The 21,489-nt window shown below is 39.8% G+C and overlaps 1 protein-coding gene across 1 annotated transcript; it reads right to left on the reverse strand.

The window, feature by feature from the left end:
* Window positions 1-2,056: 2,056 nt before the first annotated feature.
* LOC131229648 (probable carbohydrate esterase At4g34215) lies at window positions 2,057-20,469 on the reverse strand. Its single transcript, XM_058225637.1, has 2 exons — window positions 19,833-20,469; window positions 2,057-2,433 (listed from the first exon to the last, which is right to left on the reverse strand). Exons 1-2 carry the CDS (start codon window positions 20,439-20,441, stop codon window positions 2,227-2,229), a joined length of 816 nt encoding a protein of 271 aa, XP_058081620.1. The 5' UTR covers window positions 20,442-20,469; the 3' UTR covers window positions 2,057-2,226.
* Window positions 20,470-21,489: the final 1,020 nt, after the last annotated feature.

Raw genomic sequence — 21,489 nt, forward strand, 5'->3', positions numbered from 1 at the left:
CCCACCGTGATGCTTATCGAACATCTACCCCATCAGTCAGATGCACCATTCCATGGTGGGCCTAGGTTTCAAAAATCAAGTCAATCCGTGACTTGTGTGGGCCACACCACATACAGAAGTTAAGAGGGGCTATCCTCCATTAAAAAATTCATAATCATTTGTTGGGCCCACCGAGATGTGGTTTGCAAATCTAGCCCATCCATTATGTGTGTCCCACTTGGATGAGGGTTGGTTGAGACTAAGTTTCAGACGCATCCAAATTTCAGGTGGGCCCCACCAAGTGCTTTTATATGTTTTAGGCATGTCTTCACATGCTTTTAGATGGTATGGCCCACCTGAGTTCCGTATACGGCTGATTTTTGGGATATCCCATAATTTAAAGAGGACCCATCAAATGCACGGTGTTGATTGTCGACAAGCATCACGGTGGAGCCCACACAGCTCGACCTCATGGGAAGTTCCCATGAGCACGACCGCATAGTACCTTTTCCCTATATATATATATATATATATATATATATATATATATATATATTAAGTCTGTTTTTGTACTTAGAAGAGTGTGCTTTCTTGTGAAAGGATTGACACACCCTATTATGTGAGTCGGTTTATGCCTAAGACTTGTCATGATAAAGATTAATACATCATGCATCCTATAATAATATCCAGATCCTAAGTTATGGCTGATTTATTGTTCTCACATTAAACGAGAATTTCTCTATGTACGGATTGAATTTCTTTGATCTAAAACGGTTGGAGCTCAATTACATCATAGCTTATGTTAGATTGGGAGGCCCAATTACATATCATGGCTTACGTAAGATTGGGCCCTATAGGACTGACCTCAGTTTGATCTTCTTTTAGTCTAGCCATGATAGGAATGCACCTATGCCATGTTCTGCAAAAGCATGCCATTGCCGATGGCGATGGTACGATTCTGTTTCTTAAGTGCCCTTTAATTTTAAATGGTGGTGATTCGTAGAGTGTATATGTTGCATGTGTATAACAATCTAGACCGTCCAAGTCATCGGCCTCATCATCAATGTGGCATGTCCCCAAAGTCACATGATCCAACGATGCTAACCAATCTGAAATCGGCTGCGTAATTTGGACGGTTGATTATTCTATTTTCAAGTATCCATGTTATAGAGACTAATTTGATTGTCAGAACAGTTGGATGATGCTAATCCCTGTGAGTTATATCCATGTGGGCCCCACCATAATGTGTGTGTTTCATCCATTCCATTCATCCATTTTTACAGATCATTTTACGGCTTGATCCCAAAAATGAGAGGGATATAACTCTCAGTTCGACCACACCACAGGAAAACAATAGTGATTGGATATCCACAATTAAAATCCTCTTAAGGCCCAATGTACTGTTTATTTGACATCCAATCTGTTGATTGGGTCATACACACCCAGATGAAGGGAAAAACAAAGATCAGCTTGATCCAAAACTTTTATGGCCCCCAAAAAGTTTTTAATGGTCAACGTTCAGTCCACACTGTTTCATGTAATGTGGTCCACTTGAGATTGGAATATACAAAGTCTTTCTTACCATACCATAAAATGATCTAGAAAAATAGATGGACGGCATGGATGAAATACATACATTATGGTGGGGCCCACAGAGCACCGACCGTGGTGGGTGGCAGGGGAGTAGCCAATCCATTCCCAGGCGATGGGATGCCAACCATATGTCTGCGTGTGAGGCCATCTTGGTGTGTATCTTTCCTCAATCCGGTTAATTAGGTGTAACTCAGCTATAATGAAGAGAAGATACAAGAATCAGCCTGATACAAAACTCAGGTGGGCCACACCGTGTGAACGTTGCAGATTTTCCTATTGATGGGTCCATGTTAGTTTTTAATCGAACTACTCGTATGTGTATACCCGTAAAAATAATCGTTCTCACCTGATGGATGGATTAGATTTCACATACAGAACATGCATCCATAGGGCTTATCTATTTTGGCGCCACATGCATAAAACAGGTATGGTACGTGATTTCCAAAAATGATATGCTATGAAAGCCTGAAAACCTCTTATCTGATAAAGGTATGGTTTTTTTTATATTTTATTTTCCATTTGTTCCATAATAATAATAAGTCATGGATCCAACATGGCCCTTCAATATTGTCAGGAACATACATGCTATAAAATACAAGTGACCCATGTCTTATGTTGGGCCCAAAAATCAGGTGTATCAAAAGAAAGTGTAGATTAGAAGTGGGGATTTGCAAAATGGGTTAAGTAGGCAAGAGCCAACATCCTGCCAAGGAGGATCTGAGAATGTGTGTATAGATGTAGGTGGTCCTCATTCAATGGCAATCCCTGGGCATCGACCCACATAACATTTGGAAGAGTGATGCTTTTCTGAGCTTCTCTTACCTTCTCTATGTAAGGACCTTCACCTGATGCAAGAGCTACCTGCATGCATTCAAATGCAGTGGAGTCAGTGAAAATACTAGGCTAGTCTAATGATAATTACAAAAGGGTCTTTGTTATATATAATACATGGAAAGTGGGAGTTTGCAGTTTTGATTAAATGTCATTCATGTGCCGTGAGTGCACTCTTGTGTAGGGTTTTTAATGTGTTTGATATCTATGCTGATCTGAAGTAAGCATGTCGGGCCCAGAAATGGAGGGGATGGACATGCATCTTTTTTAGAACTCTGATAAATTCTCTCTCGTTTGTTGGTTTGTTTTGTTGTCAGATGCCTTTAATCCGGCATATTTGTGCTGCTCGACTGGTCGAGAGCTTGGCTCGACCGGTCGAGTGAGCCGCTCGACTAGTCGAGCACTGCTCGACTCAAAGTTCAGCATGCTATTATTTTTGGTGTCCGAGCTGCTCGACTGGTAGAGGGGGTCCCTCGACCAGTCGAGGCCTTGGCTCGACTAGTACAGGTTACGCAGATCCTGCGCAGACTACGTAAATTTGAGGCAATTTTCGAACTTTTCCAAAGGAGGTGTGTAAATAGAGTTTCCTAAACTATAAATAGGGGTCCCTAGGGCTATTCTAAAGTATTTTAAGGCTTTCTAAAAATTTTTCAAGGGTTCCTAAAAGGGTTTTAGGGTTATTAAAGGGTGTAGTAAGGGTAGGATTTGAGGTTGTTCGAATCGGGTAAGTCCTCTCTCTTGTAATTTCTATTTCATAGTGGATTTCTATCGCTTTGTGCCGTGGTTTTTTCCCACAAGGGTTTTCCACGTTAAATCTTCGTGTTCTCTTGTGAATGCTTAACATTATTAGATTGCTATCCTAGATCTAGATCTGTGTGATTCCGCAACACAAATCCCAACAAGTGGTATCAGAGCAATCGTTGGGGCATATATCTGAATATGAGGGATTAGTAATAATGGCAAGCACTAGGTATGATATTGAGAAGTACTCAAGGAAAAATAATTTTGAGTTATGGAAGATCAAGATGATCAGTTCCTTAATCAAGGAAGGCGAAGATGGTCCTCTTGAGGAGCGAAAGTCTACTATGACTGATGATGAATGAAATACTCTTGATGAGAAGACTTTATCATCGATTTGTTTATGTCTCACGGATAAGGTTCTCTACAACGTCATGAGGGAGAAAACTGCGGCTAAATTATGGACGAATTTAGAGGATGTCTATGCAAAAAAATCCTCTAAAAATCGCCTACACTTAAAGCGGCAGTGGTATAACTTCAAGATGGCAGAGGGTGGAGATCTAAAGGCTCACATCAGTAACTTTAATAAATTAGCTTGTAAATTACTGGTATGAAGGAAGTGATGAAAGATGAAGAATAAACATGTATATTGTTGAATTCTCTTCCGGCATCATATGAGTCATTCAAGGACACTATGTGCAGCACGAATAAAACCCTTGAGTATCGACACCATTATCTCAACCCTTCAAGGGAAGGCCATGAGAAAGCTTAACGTCGACATTGAGATATCTTTTGAGGCACTGATTACGAGGGGTAGGAATTCTGAACAAGGTAAAGATTCTTTAGGTTCTAGATCCAAATCTAGGGGCAAGGGTAAAGGAAAGGTAAAGTGCTGGAATTGTGAGATGGAAGGACATGTGAAGAAGGATTATGAAAATCCTAAATCCAAGAAAGAAGATTCTGAAGCTTCGTATATGGAGGTCAATGCTGCTACGTCAGATGGATCGAGTGGATGTGATGGTAATGCTTTGTCTATGTCTACGATCAGGTGGCTATACGATGATCGTAAGGACGAGTGGATGCTAGACACAGGGGCATCTTTGCACATGACTCCTTATCGAAGTTGGTTCATCAGCTACAGGGAGTGTAATGGTGGACAAGTATTTATGGGCAATGGCATTGCCTGTAATGTTGTGGCTGTTGGTTCGATCCGCATTAGGATGTTTGATGGGGTGGAGCGTAACTTGACTAATGTCAGGCACGTTCCTGATTTGAAGCAAAATCTGATTTCTCTTAGTGTACTTGAGGTAAAAAGATACAAGTACACTGGTATTGATAGTGCTCTTAAGGTATCTAAGGGGGCATGGGTAGTCATGAAAGCATAACGACTTGATCAGGTTTACAGGTTGATCGGGAGCACTTTAAAAGGTGGAGCTGCAATGGCTATAGCCGATTTCACTTCTGTATGTGTGTGGTATGACCACATGAGCGAGCAGGGTAGGAAGGCTGAGACACGTGGACAGAGATATAGAGCAAGTGGAGCAGCCACCTGTGTGAAGAATCACACGGCATAATCGCGGGATATCGGCGAGGTACATGGATGACTCCAATATCACTGGGGATTCTTCAGATGACTCTAGGTGAGCTTGGTGCTGAGAAGTGAAAGGTGATTATGGGCGATGTGATGGACTCGTTGTACCAGACCGACACATGGGAGCTGGTGGAGCTTCCAGTGGGCCGAGAAGCGGTTGGATGTAGGTGGATCTTCAGGAGGACATAGCATAGATACAGAGCGAGGTTAGTACGAAGGGCTATACTTAGAGAGAAGGGATCGACTTCTTAGAAATATTCACACCGACGGTATATTAGATCCGTAATTGGCGCTGGTTGGCTAATGTGATATTGAGATAGAAGGATGAATGTAGAGTTTGCACTTCTGCAAGGAAAAGTGAAGAGTAGATCTAATTGAAGCAACTAGAGTTGTTCGAAGTTAAAGGGGCTGAGAAAAAAGTTTGTAGGAGGTCGTGGTTCGACTTGTCGCCTAAGTAGTGGTTTGATTCCTTCATGGTGAGTCAGGAATTGATGACATGTAGATCGCCAATTATGACATGTCTGAAGTTAATGTACTGAAGACTCGGTTAAGTGAGACATTTAAAATAAAGGATTGGGGGGTTGTAAAGAAAGTTCTTGGCATTAAGACTGAAGGAGGAGTAGGCTTTGGTTATTGCAAACAGAATACCTTAGGTAGGCATTGATTAAGGATGTGATGAACCAGGCAAAGCCGGGGAGCGTTCCCTACATCTCTCTCCTCAAGTTTTCCTCAGGACATGTCCTAAAACAGATGAGGAAAAGTAGGATATCTTATGAGTCTTATTCGAATACGGTTGGCAGTGTATGTCATGGTCTGGATTAGATCGGTTATTTCACAGGCTATTAGTATTGTGAGCAAGTACCCCGGCAAGCAATATTGGATAGCGGTGAGATGGTAAGAAGACTACGTCTTTCCTTTTGAGAAGACAGGAGCAAAGGTGGTTGGGCACGTGGATTCAGATCCAACAGGCATGTTCACCTAGATCATTACTATAGAGAAGTTCAAATTCTGTGCAACTTCTCTAGGCTTGGCGATAACGCAAAAGAAGGACGGAGTGTGCACGAGAAGCATTGATTGAAGCTATGATATGATGCAGATATGAGAGAAGATGGTAGCAAGATACACGGTTGAAGATTGAAAGCATGGTGGAGATTGTTGTTAGATGCCTTTAATCTGGCATATTTGCGCTGCTCGACTGGTCGAGTGAGCCGCTCGACTAGTTGAGCACTGCTCGACTCAAAGTCCAGCATGCTATTATTTTTGGTATCCGGGCTGCTTGACTAGTCGAGGGGATGGCTCGACCGGTCGAGGGGGTTAGGCAGATTCTGCACGGACTGCGTAAATTTGAGGCAATTTTCAGACTTTTCCAAAAGAGGTGCGTAAATGGAGTTTCCTAAACTATAAATAGGGGTCCTTAGGGTAATTCTAAAGTATTCTAAGGCTTTTTAAAAGTTTTACAAGGGTTCCTAAAAAGGTTTTGGGGTTATCAAAGGGTGTAGTAAGGGTGAGATTCGAGGTTGTTCGAATCGGGTAAGTCCTCTCTCTTGTAATTTCTATTTCATAGTGGATTTCTGTCGCTTTGTACCATGGTTTTTTCCCACAAGGGTTTTCCACGTTAAATCTTTGTATTCTCTTATGAATGCTTGACGTTATTGGATTGTTATCATATATCTAGATCTGTGTAATTCCGCAGTACAAATCCCTAACATGTTTCACAATCTGAAGACAATCAAACAAGCTCACATGTTTGATTTCATTGTATATGGAATTTTAGACAGTGTAGATCTTTTGTCTTTTCAAGAAAATGAGTTGTCTTGTACCTGCGTGTAGGCATGCTTTGAACGGATGCGGATTGCGTCCTTACCCGCCTGTCTCTAGCCACGAATGGGTAGTGGCAAGCCCACCTTGATGTATCTATTTATCCACACCGTCCATCCATTCTATTAGATCATTTTAAGGCATGTGCATAAAAATGAGGCAAATCCAACTCTCAAGTAGATCAAACCAAATAATAAGCTTAGGTTGCATTAAATGCACAAAGCATTAAACGACAGTTGCATTAAATGAAAGAGTCATTTGTGTAGTCCACTTGATCGTTGAATCTGCCTCATTTTTGTGCCTATACCTTAGAATGATTTGAGAGAAGGGATGAACAGCGTGGATAAACAGATATGGGCCTGCCAACAGAACTGCCCGTTCGTGGCTAGAGATGGTCGGGGTAGGACGCATCCCGCGTCCGCTTTGAACAGGGCTAGACTATTTAATTAGTGATGTACCGTTTTCAAAATCGGGGTAGCTCATCTCTTCCATGGCTGCTAATTTATATAAAAAAAAAAAGCTAGCTATGAAAACCATTGAAATTCTGGTCTAGGATGGAGAGTATCTCTAAAACCATAATTATCAAGTGGTCCTAACCATTCATTTTTAGTGGCTATCAATTGCATAGTTAAATGTAAAATTCTGCATGGTTCAAATTCAAAGGGAAAATTAAAAAGATTAATCATCTTGGTGTAGATTCTGGGTCAATCTCCATCTACAGTTGGTCAGCGATTTAAACGATCAGGATTCTTGACTATGACATGCGTAGGTTGAAGAGTCGCCACCATCTTTTAAAGGGTTCTTAACTAAGGCCCTGTTTGTTAACGCTGAATTTTTGCACTTAATGCAGAATGGGGAAAATATTCTGTGTTTAGTGGTGTTTGTTAATACATCATTAACGCGGAAGAAGGAAAGCGCTAAGAGGTTTTTCACTAAATTCTTTCCGTGATAGGAGTCTGGCTTAATGGTGAACACGGAATGCGCTCAGTGAATTTTTCATTAAACAAAAAATTTTGCTTCCAAAATTACCCCTTTCCAAGTTACTACGACAATTTTTTCTCTTTAAATTGTTTGTGCAATACAAAATCACCTTTTAACCTATGAAACTTCACTATGCCCCTACCATAATGCATGTGTTTCATCCATTTTTAAAGATCATTTTAGGGCTTGATACCAAAAATGAGAGGAATATAAATCTGCGATAGACCATACCACAGGAAAACAATAGTGATTGGATATCCACTATTAAAATTCTCCTAAGGCCCAATGTACTGTTTATTTGACATCCAATCTGTTGATTAGGTCATATAAACCTAGACAAATGGAAAAAACAAAGATCAACTTGATCCAAAAATTTTATGGCCCCCAAAAAGTTTTTAATGGTCGACATTCATTCAATACTATTTTCCTGTAATGTGGTCCACTTGAGATTAGGATATACCTCATTTTTGGTCTCATACCATAAAATGATCTATAAACATAGATGGGTGGCATGGATGAAACACACATCATGGTGGGGCCCACATAGCACCGACCATCAGCCATTGGCTGGTGGCAGGGGAGTAGCCATTCTGTTTCCGCGGACGCAGATTGGATACTGACAGGTTGAGTAGCGAGACTTGCCACCGAAGTTACATCACCAAGTTATGTGGGCCCCATCATGACATATGTTTTGTATCCCCGCCGTCCATCCATTTGGAAATATAATTTTAGGTAAAGATCAAAAGAACGAGTCAAATCCAAACCTCCAGTGGACCTCACCACAGAAAACAGTGGGGAGAGTGACGCCCACCATTAAAAACTTAAATAAGCTACAAAAGTTTTTGATCAAGCTGATATTTGTTTTTCCCTTCTTTCATGTCCGTGTTAACTTGTGAACAGGTTAGATTTGGATTTCAAATAAAAATAATGGTGAGCCTTAAGAAGGTTCCAACGGTAGGCATCAATCTCGCCATTGGATCAACTACATATTTGGATCTACCTAAAATTAAATCTCCAAATAGATGGACGGTGTAGACAAAGCACATCCATCATAGTGGGCCCATAGAATTTGATGATGTCACTTCGGTAGCCAAATTCAACCTGTAAGTAGCTAATCCATGTCCAAGTAGGATGCGGATTGGTTGGTGTACCTCAGACTAGGTATATAGCTGCTGTATTGACATCAACAAGTTAATGGGTCCCATCATGAGGTATGTGTTATATCCAAACCATCCATCCATTTGGCAAGCTCATATTAAAGCTTGAGACGAAAAATAAGTTGCAAAAAGCGACGGGGGATTGAACGTCTACCATTGAAACCCTTTTTGGGGTTATAGAAGTTTTAGATCAATATGATTATTTGTTTTCCAGTTTGGATAGCATATAAATATAAGATGGGCTTATTTGAAGGTTTTGTTGCTACTGGTGTTCAATCCTATAAAATCTTCCTGCTAAGAGGAATTGAGGGCCTTATGATGATTTTTAGTTTTTTTATTAAGTATTTTAGTTTATTTAAATTAAATATAATGATTTTATTTTCATTTCATAAAAAGTAATTTCTTTATAATGTAAAACATTTCCAAATGAGAGATAGGGACAAATGTGTCAAATTAACATATTTCAGACATTTAAGATGTTTGTTAACAAATAGTTTGTTTAAGATTCAGTACTTAATTTTTAGACTTCAGCCATAATTATCAAACAAGTTTTTTTACTTCAGATTTCAGATTCAGGCTTTAGATTTTAGATTCAAGCTTCAGATTTCAAATTCAGTCTTTAGACTTTAGATTTAACAAATGGGGCCTAACTCTCCACACATTGCGCCTCTTTATGCACGTGCCACATACACTAGTATGTGTGTGAGAGAAAATGATAGTGTGGAAAATTGTCGTGCAAATGACTTCTATAAGCTCCACCATGATGCATTGATGACATTGATTCCCTCCAACCATAATGCATGCGCTTTAATGTTTATCTATGGGTCTAAAAATCATGCAAATTCATGACTTATATGGGCCACACCAGGAACACTTGAGCTTCTCCTTTTAGATCAAGCTTCATGGCTCAATGATAGACTGACTATATTTCCACACAGAGATTAGGGCTGTACACGAACCAAGTTAGTTCTGTTAGCTCGCTCGACTCAACTCAAAAAAGCTCAATTCGAAATTGAGTTTGAGCTGAGCTGATTTTTTGAGCTCAAAAAAGTTTTGAACCGAGTTCGAGCTTGCCCGAGCTCGACTTGACTCAGATTGAACCCAACTCGAATTGAACCAGTTCGGTGACTCAGTTACTTGATATTGATGTTGCTCACCAAGTGTTTGATGAAATGACCCCACGAAGTGTGGCTGGTGGCAAGGAAGGTATGTATATGAAATAAATATCCTTTTTTTCTTGATTTTTATGTTGCTTACAAGGTGTTTGATGAAATACCTATAAAACCACAGCTACTGTTTTACATACAATGAGATTTTAAAGTTGTAGTTCATGTGTTTGTGAAAATGCTGCACAGGCGAACTCGGCTGGATCTTGTCTCGAACTGGGCTCGAACTGGCCCGAGCTGCTGATCGAACCGAGCTGAGTTAGCCAATCAGGCTTGAGGACCGAGCCCACCCGAGTTCAAGCTGGGGTATCTTCCTGGCCAAGTCGAATTGAGTTGGGCAAAGCTCCACTTGGATCGACTCGTGGACACCTCTAACTGAGATTATGGGATCGAGTACCATGTAGTGTGGTTGTGTATAGTGTAGGTGTATGTATTTATAATAAAAAATAAAAAAAATAAAAAAATGGACATACCCTCTCACTCCCAAATGTTTTTGCTTGTGTGTCCCAAGTTGGCCTGATTTTTGGGCCCAAAGGTAAACTAGGATAGCACACAAGATAGTCAAGATGGATGCCATGAACATATCATTGTGGGTTCCACACAACTCAAGAGCAGTATGATTATAATGAAAAAATTTGCATTACATCATAATAGACATGTGTAGGTGAGCACACATGCAAAAATGTTTTAATTAACCACATTGTAGCGATAACAAGTGGTTGTGGGCCCATTATAATTTTTTAGGATATTCACTCCAACCATTATGCACACCCTACCATGTTTAACCATGAGCCTAGAAACCAGGCCCATATATACATCACACGTTTATCATGGATGTACTTTGCATATTTGTATATAAATAGGACTCACCCAACTTCCAACAAATATCACCATGACTCAAGAAAAGCTTGCTTTTGCCAATACTCAGTCAAAGCTTGAACAGGACTTGAGAAAACTCTGAAAAAAATTAATTCAACAGAACTCGAAAATAAATTGACAAAACTCAAACATGCCAAGACTTGACAATGTTTATCTATTTTTATTTTTTGAATATAAATATTATTGAAGGAAAATCAGTAAAGAACTTGAAGAAGCTTGTACTTTGGTTGATCCAAGATATGGCACTGTCACTTGAAACTTGCTTGATTGGATGATTTGAACCATGGAAAAAACAGTTATGTTCATTAGTTGGACTGCGACCATAATTTTAGCCCAAAAAGTTAAATAAAAGGCTAGAGTTATATTGACTATTCACGTAATGGGACTTCCCAAGGCAGTTTTTTCATGGTTCAAAGATTATCAAACAGGTGGAGAGTCTGATGAATAGCCTGGATCATCGTTGAGGGTTGGTGATGGTTAATGATTTTTGTCAAAGCAGTGAAAATTAAAATCTCTCTCTACACACACTCCTTTATTAGGCTCCGTTTGGTTCCACCTAATTAGAATGATTAATCATCAGAAATCATGATATTTTATGATATTTTGGCATAGCAGGCAAATAATTTCTAGGGTTTTTCAGATTTGGTGAGAGATCAAGCTTCAAGAAATGGTGAATGGTCTTATCCAGGCATGGTAGAAATGGGGGAGAAATAATAGATCATTGTCTTCATGGTAGGGCCACACCCATTTCTACCACACACGTTTGGTATCATGGTAAACAATCTACTTAGTGGCTAAAAAGTAAAAAAGCATGTTTTGTTCTAATATCATATAAATATTTATATCTCAAGTTTGTTCAATTCACCGTCCATCATGTAGGGCCAACCTTTATGTGGACCGTTCATGGTGTGGGCCCCACCTTTGATGTGAGCCATCCATCATGCATGGTCATAGATGTGAGTTTTTCATCATTAGGGGCCAACCTTTTATTTGCACTATCCATTATGTAGGGCCCAACTTTGATGTTGGTCATCCATCATGTGGGGCCATCATAAATGTTATTGTCCATCATGTGGGATTCACCTTCAATATCCACCACCTATCTTGTGGACTCTCCATCATGTGGGCCCCACCTCTGATGTGGGCCACTCATCATTAGGGTTGACCTTTGATGTGGACCGTCCATCATGTGGGTCCACCTTAATGTGGACCACTCATCATTAAACCCTACGTTTAATATGGATCGTCCACCATGTGGGGCCACCTTCAATGTGAAATGTACATCGTGTGGGCCCCACCTTCAATGTGGGTTGTACATCATTTGGACCGTCCATCATTTGAGGGCCACCTTGATGTGGGCCATCCATCATGTGGGGCCCTACTTCAATGTCCACCACCCATCATGCGGAGCCCACCTTTGATATGAACCGTCCATCACGTAGGCCCCACCTTTGAAGTGGGTTGTCTATTATACTGGCTCACTTTGGATGTAGGCTATTTATCATTTGGGACTGACCTTTCATGTGGACCATCCTTTATATGGGCCCACATTAATATGGATCATCCATCATGGGGGGCCCACCCTTGATGTGGACTTTTCATCATGTGGCCGCAACTTCGATGGGGACAGTCCATGTAGGGCCTCTTTTGCTAAGGATGGTGAGTGAGAGCCTCCTTTGACATGCATGGACCTTGATCGAGAGAGAAAAAGTAGAAATGTAATAAGTCAAAAAACTTAATAAATAAATAAATTATTTAAATAAGTAGCTTAATGCATCGATAAGTTACTTTTATAATGCAACCATAAGTTTCAACATTGAGGTCTTGGTATCGATTCCTAAGTGGGGTGTGGCTAACCATGATGTGTGTGGTAATTACATGCTAACTAATAATAATAATAATAATAATAATAATTAAAAAAAGAAGAAGAAGAAGAAGAAGAAGAAGAAGAAACTTTTATAATAGTTCTTACCAAACTAACTGAAGTGAAAAAAGTAATTTAATAGCTTAAAAAAGTTAAAAAGTAACTTATTTTGTGGTACCCAAATAGGCCTTTAATATGACTTACATAATCCATAAATCTTAAATTGGTAACTTTCATGAAACATTAAATGAAATGGTAAAATTTAGCCTGACTCAAACTTTTTCACGTAACTTATTAAACTTCTTCAAAATCTAAAACAATCTAAATGTAACAATAATCATAACTTGGTAGAAATAGTAAACTTTGACTAAAAACTCACCTTGACCCTTAAAACAACTTTATTTTGAATGACGGTTGAGAACCAATTGTCTTTGGCATCGGTTAATATATGGAACTAGTGAATAGCTTTCCAATGATATATTATACACGCAAAGTTGTGGCTACGGAAGCTATAGCACAAGCTATGCCCTTGATCAAATGGGTTGGCTTGCCCCAGTCCCAGTCGGGGCTAAGTCCAGCCCTGCTTTTGACTGCACTTGGTCTTAGTTTCAAGGACCATGGACTTGACTGGTCACATATGCCTAAAGGCCCAACAAATAGACCTGACCCAGTTCAGAATAGTGGGCTGAGTATTTAGATACTGAGACAGGCTCAGCCGAACTCAGATTCCTTAGTTCAGTGGCTGGCTTAGGCTTTGGACTGAGGTCCATAGTTCATAGGCTGGACTTGGACGCATAAAATGAGTTGATCTCATTTCAGTAAACAGTGATATTGTACTATAGATCTTGATTTCTACTAAATGATCATCGTTAACATGAACTCATTATCTCCTGGAGATCAAAGATCTGTAGTACATAGTGTTAACTAAAACGAGATCAACTCATTTTGATGTAGCAACTCATTTTGATGTAGGACGTGGCATGGATACATTCGTAGCATGGGGGGATCAAAAGAATGTGACATTGTAAATTAGCCATAACTTTTGATCTGGATATCATTACGGGGCACGCAACCTGTCAATCTTTCCTGTAGCGGGTCATTCGGGATGAACCAACTCACAAGGTGGGTCGCGTCAATTCGTTTTGCAAGAAAACACGCGTTGCCAGTTCATAAGTGAGATTTTAGAAAAATTTATTAATTTTAGTAATTCTATTATGTTTTCTTATTTTTAGAGTTTTACATTTTAAATTTTTTTTTTTTTTTTAGAAATTTCTCCTAATCATACTAGGACTCCTTTAGTAAGGTTTATCTAGATTTATTATTTTGGCCAAATTTACTATTTTGGGTAAATTTAATTTTAGTTTAATTAAAACTCTTAATTAGGGTTAGGAATTTTCTATTTTTGGTCATTACGGATTATGGTTTATTTTTCTTATTTATTAGTGTGATGTAATTGGGTAATCAGGGACAATTACACATTATTTAAATAAAAAAATTTATTTGGATTTTATTTGTTTTTTTCCTTGTGGATTCAAGAAAATACACTATGGATTTAAGGTTCTAATCACTTTAGGAAGACAATGATCTTTCTCATTATCCCTTCATGCTCTTCCCTACGTCACATTTTTAGGTGTATGCTAGATAGGGCCTACAGCTAAAAAAAACTAATAAGAAATTCTCCAGCTTCGCAAGTTATAGTGCTCCTAGTTGCATCAGTTCAATTAGATGATACAACTGATTGTATTGATAGTTTTCCCTCCCCATTAAGTCTAGAACACATTTCCAAGGCTACCATATAAAGATCGCCCTAATTCGATGGTCCAATCTATCCTTCATTTGGCCTTATTTTTTATTGTGTCTGAGCTATTAATGGAATGGCCAGGGTGCCTAACAAAAGTAAATCCTTAGAATCATAAGCAACCAAGATGGTACCTAACAAAAATATATAGATCAAATTGTTGGTTAGACCTATTTTTGTGTAAATGATCTTCACCATCCATATTAAAGACCCTTGATAAAATGGTTGATATTGGGCAGATTAGTGCAATGTTTACATGGTTGCCCACGAAATATGGGTTGGACCTAGTGGACAGTCTAGATCAATGGATTGGATAGTCAAAACATCCCAATGCAATTAAATGCAACTAGGAGCACTATAACCTACAGTGCTCTTAGAGCACTTAGGGATGTTTGAGGGAAGCATAGTTTCATGAAGCAAATTGGAAACATCTGGGATAACACCCATGAGGCCTGTATATGCTTTGGTATTCAGTTGTACAAGTGAGGCTTATGGATTAGTGGTCCATACTCCATAACATGCTTTTAGTGCAGGAACATGCCTTTTTAGGGCCCTGTGATGGATGGACCATGGGATAAAGACAATCCTAACATGTAGATTTGTTGCCTGAAAGTCGATGAACATTAAGAAAAACCCAACAATTATCCACATTCTACTCAAAAAGTCGCAAGACTGGTGGACAAGATTTTCCAATCTGCGCCACCCATTGTCCATTCACAGTTACGGCTTCAATGGGCCCAACCCGATCGAATAGTTCAAAATCCGGGCCTAACCGACCCAAGCGTGGTTAATTGAGAGAGAGAGAGAGAGAGAGAGAGAGAGAGAGAGAGAGAGAGAGGCAGGCAGATATTGGTAGGTGATCTAATGTCAGGTTAGGTGATTGGTGGGGTCCACCGGTTGGTAACCGGAGAAATGATAGCATGGACACAGGAGCACCATAATGCAGTGGTCTTGAGCATGCCTAACATACACTTTTCACATGCGTAGCAAAAGGTTACTGTTCAATGAGTGGGGTTCACTTTAGATGGGACAAAGTCCGAATGCTTCACTGGTGTAATGATCTTAGGATAGGTATTGAAACTTATTCGTTACCACCTCCAATGCTAAGGCCTTCCCATTCCTTAAGCCTTTAGTTTAGCCCAAGACTCTTAATCATTCCTCATTCCTATGCCAAGAGAAAGAGTTCTCTCACCACCTTAACCTCTAACCCTAGCCAAGCCTTCAACCCTTACCCCTTTAGCAACCTAGCCTAACCCTTAAGCTTTAGTTACTCTCTACCCCACGCCCACCCTCTGTGAGAATCCTATAAAGTGGGCCTTGTTAATTGACTGTCTAGATTTACCTAAAGGTTGGATAGTGTGATCGGGTGCACCAATGGGCCCTACTAAGTTGTGATACATTTTGAAATTCATATAAAGGGTGGAGTGCTACAACTGTGATATGCACATGATGTTTCATAAGAACTGGGATTACTAATTTGTGTGGAGCCTTGGAGAGAGGAGTTTTGATGGGTTCAAGCTCCTCACCCCTCTAACTTATATTAACAGGGCTGTGTCCCCAATCCAACACCACCGAGAGAAGTCTAATCCCATCGCAGATTCTCTAAAGGGTAAGGAAACGAATACTACGGCAATCCGATTCTACAATAATGGCGTGACAGAAAGGTAAGCCATCTACTCCCTTTGATCTCCCTATCAAATGCACAGTAAGATCCTATTGACATTCCGCAAAAGAATCTGGCATCCTCAACATTCATCCACGTTCATCCGTTCTACTATACCCATTTCACCATTCTTAATACCTAGCTGTCCTAGCAATCCAACAATCACCCATGTGTGCCATCAAGCAAGTCTAACCATCTAAACCATTGAGATCTCTTCTTAACCAAATTGAAGCGTCCATTCATCTCAAGCAATGGAATAGAGTGAGGATCAAGAGCTCCAATCATCTCTTTTTCTGTAAGATACCCTGATCCATAGCTCGAGTGGTAGACTGAGTGAAAAGTACCTTGTTTCAACACTGAGGTCTTGGTATCGATCCCTAGTGGGGGTGGCTAACAGTGAAGTGTGAACTGACAGTGTTGTGTACTAACAAGCTATAAATAAATAATAAAAAAATCTCTTTTCTGTAAGAGTGCCGGGTTTATTCCTCCATCAACTCACCTCTCTGTCAAGCTTCAAGTGGAGCACTAGCTTGTCATTTCATTCATTGCATCTCCATCTCATACTTCTCCAACCCCCTTTCTTTTTTAGAGGTTTTTAAGCATATGTTTTGTGGCTTGCTGGTTTCCCTCGATTGTCCCACATTCAAAACTTAGTCCTTTTTTGTTTCCTTTTAAAAATAAAAACAGTCCTTGATAGCAATTGATGTGAGGTACAACCATCCATTGCTATTTTTAAGTTAAGCCTCCCTCGTGGGCCTTGAATCTTGTTTGAGACCAACTACATAATAAAACTATTCTAAAGCTTGCAATCTATTAAAATCCCACGTATGCCACAAAGTAGAGACCATGTTTCATGCTGTTAGAGGGTGCTTAACTTCTTCCCTCTCTCTCATCGAGGTCCCTTATTTAGAATTTCCATGTTGCAAATCAATAGCATGGGTCATTGCACGACAAGGACTCTTTGGATTCCTTGATCTCGACAATTATGTAAGGTCTAGCTGACCGTTGAATTCTGAGCCATAAAGAGCCCGTAAACGGCCCTGGACACAATTCCCTAAAATGAGTAGTTGGTATCGATATACGATACCTATAACAACGTGGGCCTCACGGTCAGGAATGGGAATGCACCTGATCCGCCCCCGGATATATAGCCTTGAGAAATGCTCCAGTGCTCTCACAGCACTATTAAGTACTAATGCTCCTAATTGCAACAGTTAACTTGTAAAGTCAAATTGATTAATCTGAACCATCCATTAAGTTCAGAAAACGTGTTATGGGCTACCATGTAAAAATCACACGCAAACCGATCGAGTAATCAAATGTCCAGAAAATGTGTTATGGGCTATCACGTAAAAAAGAAAAAAAAAAAGAAAAAAAAAAGACAAAAAAAAGAAAGGCGTGATAAGCTATCATATAAAAATCACGCTAATAGAATAATAAAATCAGTCCTTGATTTGGTCCATGGTTGGGATAATTAAGGCTGCTTAACAAAAGTAGTTCTTCATAAACATAAGTAATCCATGGTGCTCCCAACGAATAGATGGATTTAATTGTTGATTTGGGCTTATTTTTGTATAATGATCTTGACCGTCCAAACAAAAGTCTAAGTACTTGGATGATTACTATTGTCTAGTCAGTATGATATTTACATGGTAGCCTAAGAAATGTGTGCCCGAGCTAATGGACAGATGATCAATCAATTAGACTGCCTCAGTGTCCAGTACAACTGAGGAGCATTGGAACATTTCTCTACAACCTTTAATCCTGACAAGAGGCAGAAAAGAAAGGTAAAGTATAGCGTGTTGATTTCTAATAGCCTCATTGAAGGAAGGACTCTATGGTCCCTGCCGTGCACCCACCGGAAGTTCCTATAGGCAGTAGCTTTGTGGCCCCACAGAAATGTCCATGAAAAATCCATTCTGTCCATCAGTTTGGCAAGCTCACAATATGACAGGAGTCCAAAAATGAGACAAGATAGAAAACTCAGGTGAATACATGAGAGGAATCAACGGGGATTGAAGGCCCACCATTAAAACCTTCGTACGGCCACAAAAGTCTAGAATCGCGCTGAATTACTTGGATGACATATAAACATCACGGTAGGCTCTTGGAATGTTTCAATGGTGGGCGTTTCCATTCTAAATGTTTTTATCATGTCGCCCACCTGAGTTTTGGCTGTCTCTCCAGTCTTATCGTGATCATGTGAAACCGATGAACAGACTGGATTTCTCACATACATCACGGGTGGGCCCCACATAGCTTCTCCTTACAAGAACTTTATGGTTACAGGGGCACAGACAATTCACGCGCGTCCGCTGTTGACCGTCTCCAATATCATAGTCCAAGTCAGTCTTTATATATTATATTTTCTACCGCCGTTGTAAAACGTGATCATTTCAACTAGTTCACGTGTTCGTGCATCTCCACCGTCCAAAACTTTAAGAATCTGATGATCCTAACCAATATTAGGTAAGTGGCCTTATCGATGCTATTACAAATAAAAAGAAAAACCATCATCAATGGAAAATCTATTGGCGAGGATGGAGGATAAGTATGGACTGAGAGGTGGACCCCATTTGATTATCATGATCATAGGACAATGCTATCATTTATATTTAATTAATGACAATATGTGCAACTAACAATTTTAGTGGGTATCAATGTTAGTGGGCCAAAGACAAAAAAGCAAAGGGAAAAAAATAAAATAATAATTGAGTCCGCAATCTTGACCGTCCAATGGGAGATAATATCATTCAAGTGTGGGTTGTTGCCTTTTATTTGGGAGATAATATCATTGAAGTGTGGGTTCTTGCCTTTTATTTTTAAAGACTGTTCCCAGTCTCACCCTAACATGAACGTGGGGTTTTATTTTTAAAGACTGTCCCCAGTCTAACCCCAACGTGAACGTGGGGTTTTACCTCCTAGGTAAAAGTGTTTCGTCAAAACAGATTTCTAAATAGCAAAGACCGAATGACATCATTCAAAATGAATTTTTGACTAGTAAAACTGAATAATTTCATCCCAAAAGGTATCTAATGAGTTAATTATTATAAGAATATAACAACATGTAATCAATGTAAGCAACCCAAAACATAAAAGAAAATTATCAATGAAAGCTATAAAAATTAAACCAAAACAAGAAACATGAGGCACATAAATTTACATGATTAGACAATATACTTACTTCCCTAGGATATCAATGGAAATTTTTTATTTGCTAAAAATAAGAGAAATAAAAATAAAAGACTAGGACAGCATAGGACCTGTACAAAGAGTGACTTACGACTGATGCACTATTTGATAGGTCAGGAAAAATTAAAATATTTATTAACGTATTTAGCATTTAGCAATAACAATAGTGGTTGTATATGATACAAGCCATAAGAAGCTCCTTTTATTTTCTTGCCTTATTTATTTATTTAATTGTATCGACCCTAACGGCTATTAGAGGCCATTTTAAGGGCCAATAATATATAATGTTTGCCACTGTTACTATTATATAATAACTTGTATTTTCAAGTACCTTGAATCTTTTAGGAAATAACTTGTATTTTTTAAGTACCTTGAATCTTTTAGGAAATAACTTGTATTTTTAACTACCTTGAATCTTTTAGGAAATAACTTGTATTTTTAACTACCTTGAATCTTTTAGGAAATAAAGTATATGCCTGTGAATCGAGACCCAAACTGACCTACATACGAACAGGACCCCACCCAAAGTGCCGGGACTCAAAACCCAAAATCCCTACTAATGAAGGAATCAAAGAATCAAACCTGGATTACTGGAAGCAGAGGCATCCCTAGATCGGAACGTACATCTTGGATGAGTTTCTCCATGTTCGACTTGTATGCATCCGCATCCTCCTCTGTTATGGTATCCGACTCACCTTGGTACCAAAGAAGAGCATTGATCATCCCTCCTTCCTTCACAGACTCCTTCGCCCTTCTAACCATATTCTCATATAGCACCTCACCTCGCTCCCACAGCTTGATCTTGGTCCCTCCAATGGCACATGGAACCAGACCCACAAGAGGAACGTTCCACTGAGATCTGATGGCATTAGCGAAGGCCATGCCAGGGCCCACACCACACGCCTTGTTGACATCGATATCAGCGTGGAGCGGTTCATGGGCCTTCTCCCATTGAAGCTGGGAGTTCAACCGGACGATGGATGGGTCTAACCGGGACTCGCAGGGAATGTACCCATCCCATGTACCGTTGTGGACCCCTCCTCTGCCGGCCATGTTGCTCTGACCGGCTAAGATGAATATGTGTTTATGTACAGGACGTGGGCCTAAGTGATGTGGGAATGGGCTGCTTTCAATCTGGCCGTTGAAAACAAGGAACAACAGCAAGACGAAGAGATACATGGCTTTCACCATTTGGTAGGTTTTTCTTTCTTAAGAAAGAGAAAACACGGGTGTATTTTATTTTATATAGGGAATTTGACCGTACTAGCCTCGGAGTTTGAGCAAATTACTTAGAAAGCTAGGACATTCCATATATGCTAAGAGTGACCTCCTGACAGGCCTACGAAACTTACTTGGACCAAAATGCCTTTATTTTGTTTCAGTAGTGGCATGGTTTTCTAGGGAATAAGAAGTTATGTCGTATTTAATGCCAATAAAATGATGCGTATGGAACTCTTTTTTGTGCGTGGGCAAGGTTCAAACTCGTGGGGCCCATATTAATGTATGTGTATAATCCATGTCGTCCATCCTTTTTGCCATGTCATTTTAGGACTAGGGCCCAAATATCAGCCTGATCTAGAGCTCGTGTGGGTCACATAATAGAAAATAATGGTGACAATGGAACCCATTGTTGAAACTTTCCAAGCTCATTGTGATGTTTATTAGAAATGGACATTGCCTAAGTCAGGACTTTTGGGCCCACGCCGAGCTGGCCGACAAGGTGGACGGAACGGATCTCCCCATTGTTGGTTATCCTTTCATTTAGTAGTAAAGGAAGTGAACATGTAACAACCGCGACCCATATAACATGGGAACCATGACCCATATAACATTATAACTATGACCCATGACAACCACGAACCATATAACATGAGAACCACGACCCATATAACATGATAACCATGACCCATGACAACTACGACCCTTACTACATTACAACCACGACCCTTACCACATTACAACCATGACCCAGGTATGGGTCGTGGTTGTCATGAGGAAAGGGTCGTGGCTATCATGAAGTAAGGGTCGTAGTTGTCATGCTATGCGGGTTATAGTCTTCATTTTATAGGCCTTGACAAGGACCAACTAGTGGGGCCTACACTGATGTATGTGAATAATATATGCCGCCCATCCTTTTTGTCGTATCATTTTAGGGCTAGGTTCCAAATATCATCCTGATCCGGAGCTTGTGTGGGCCACATAATAGAAAATAATTGTGACAATGACACCGACCGTTGAT

This window comes from Magnolia sinica, chromosome 16 (assembly GCF_029962835.1).
Source record: "Magnolia sinica isolate HGM2019 chromosome 16, MsV1, whole genome shotgun sequence".
NCBI lineage: Eukaryota > Viridiplantae > Streptophyta > Magnoliopsida > Magnoliales > Magnoliaceae > Magnolia > Magnolia sinica.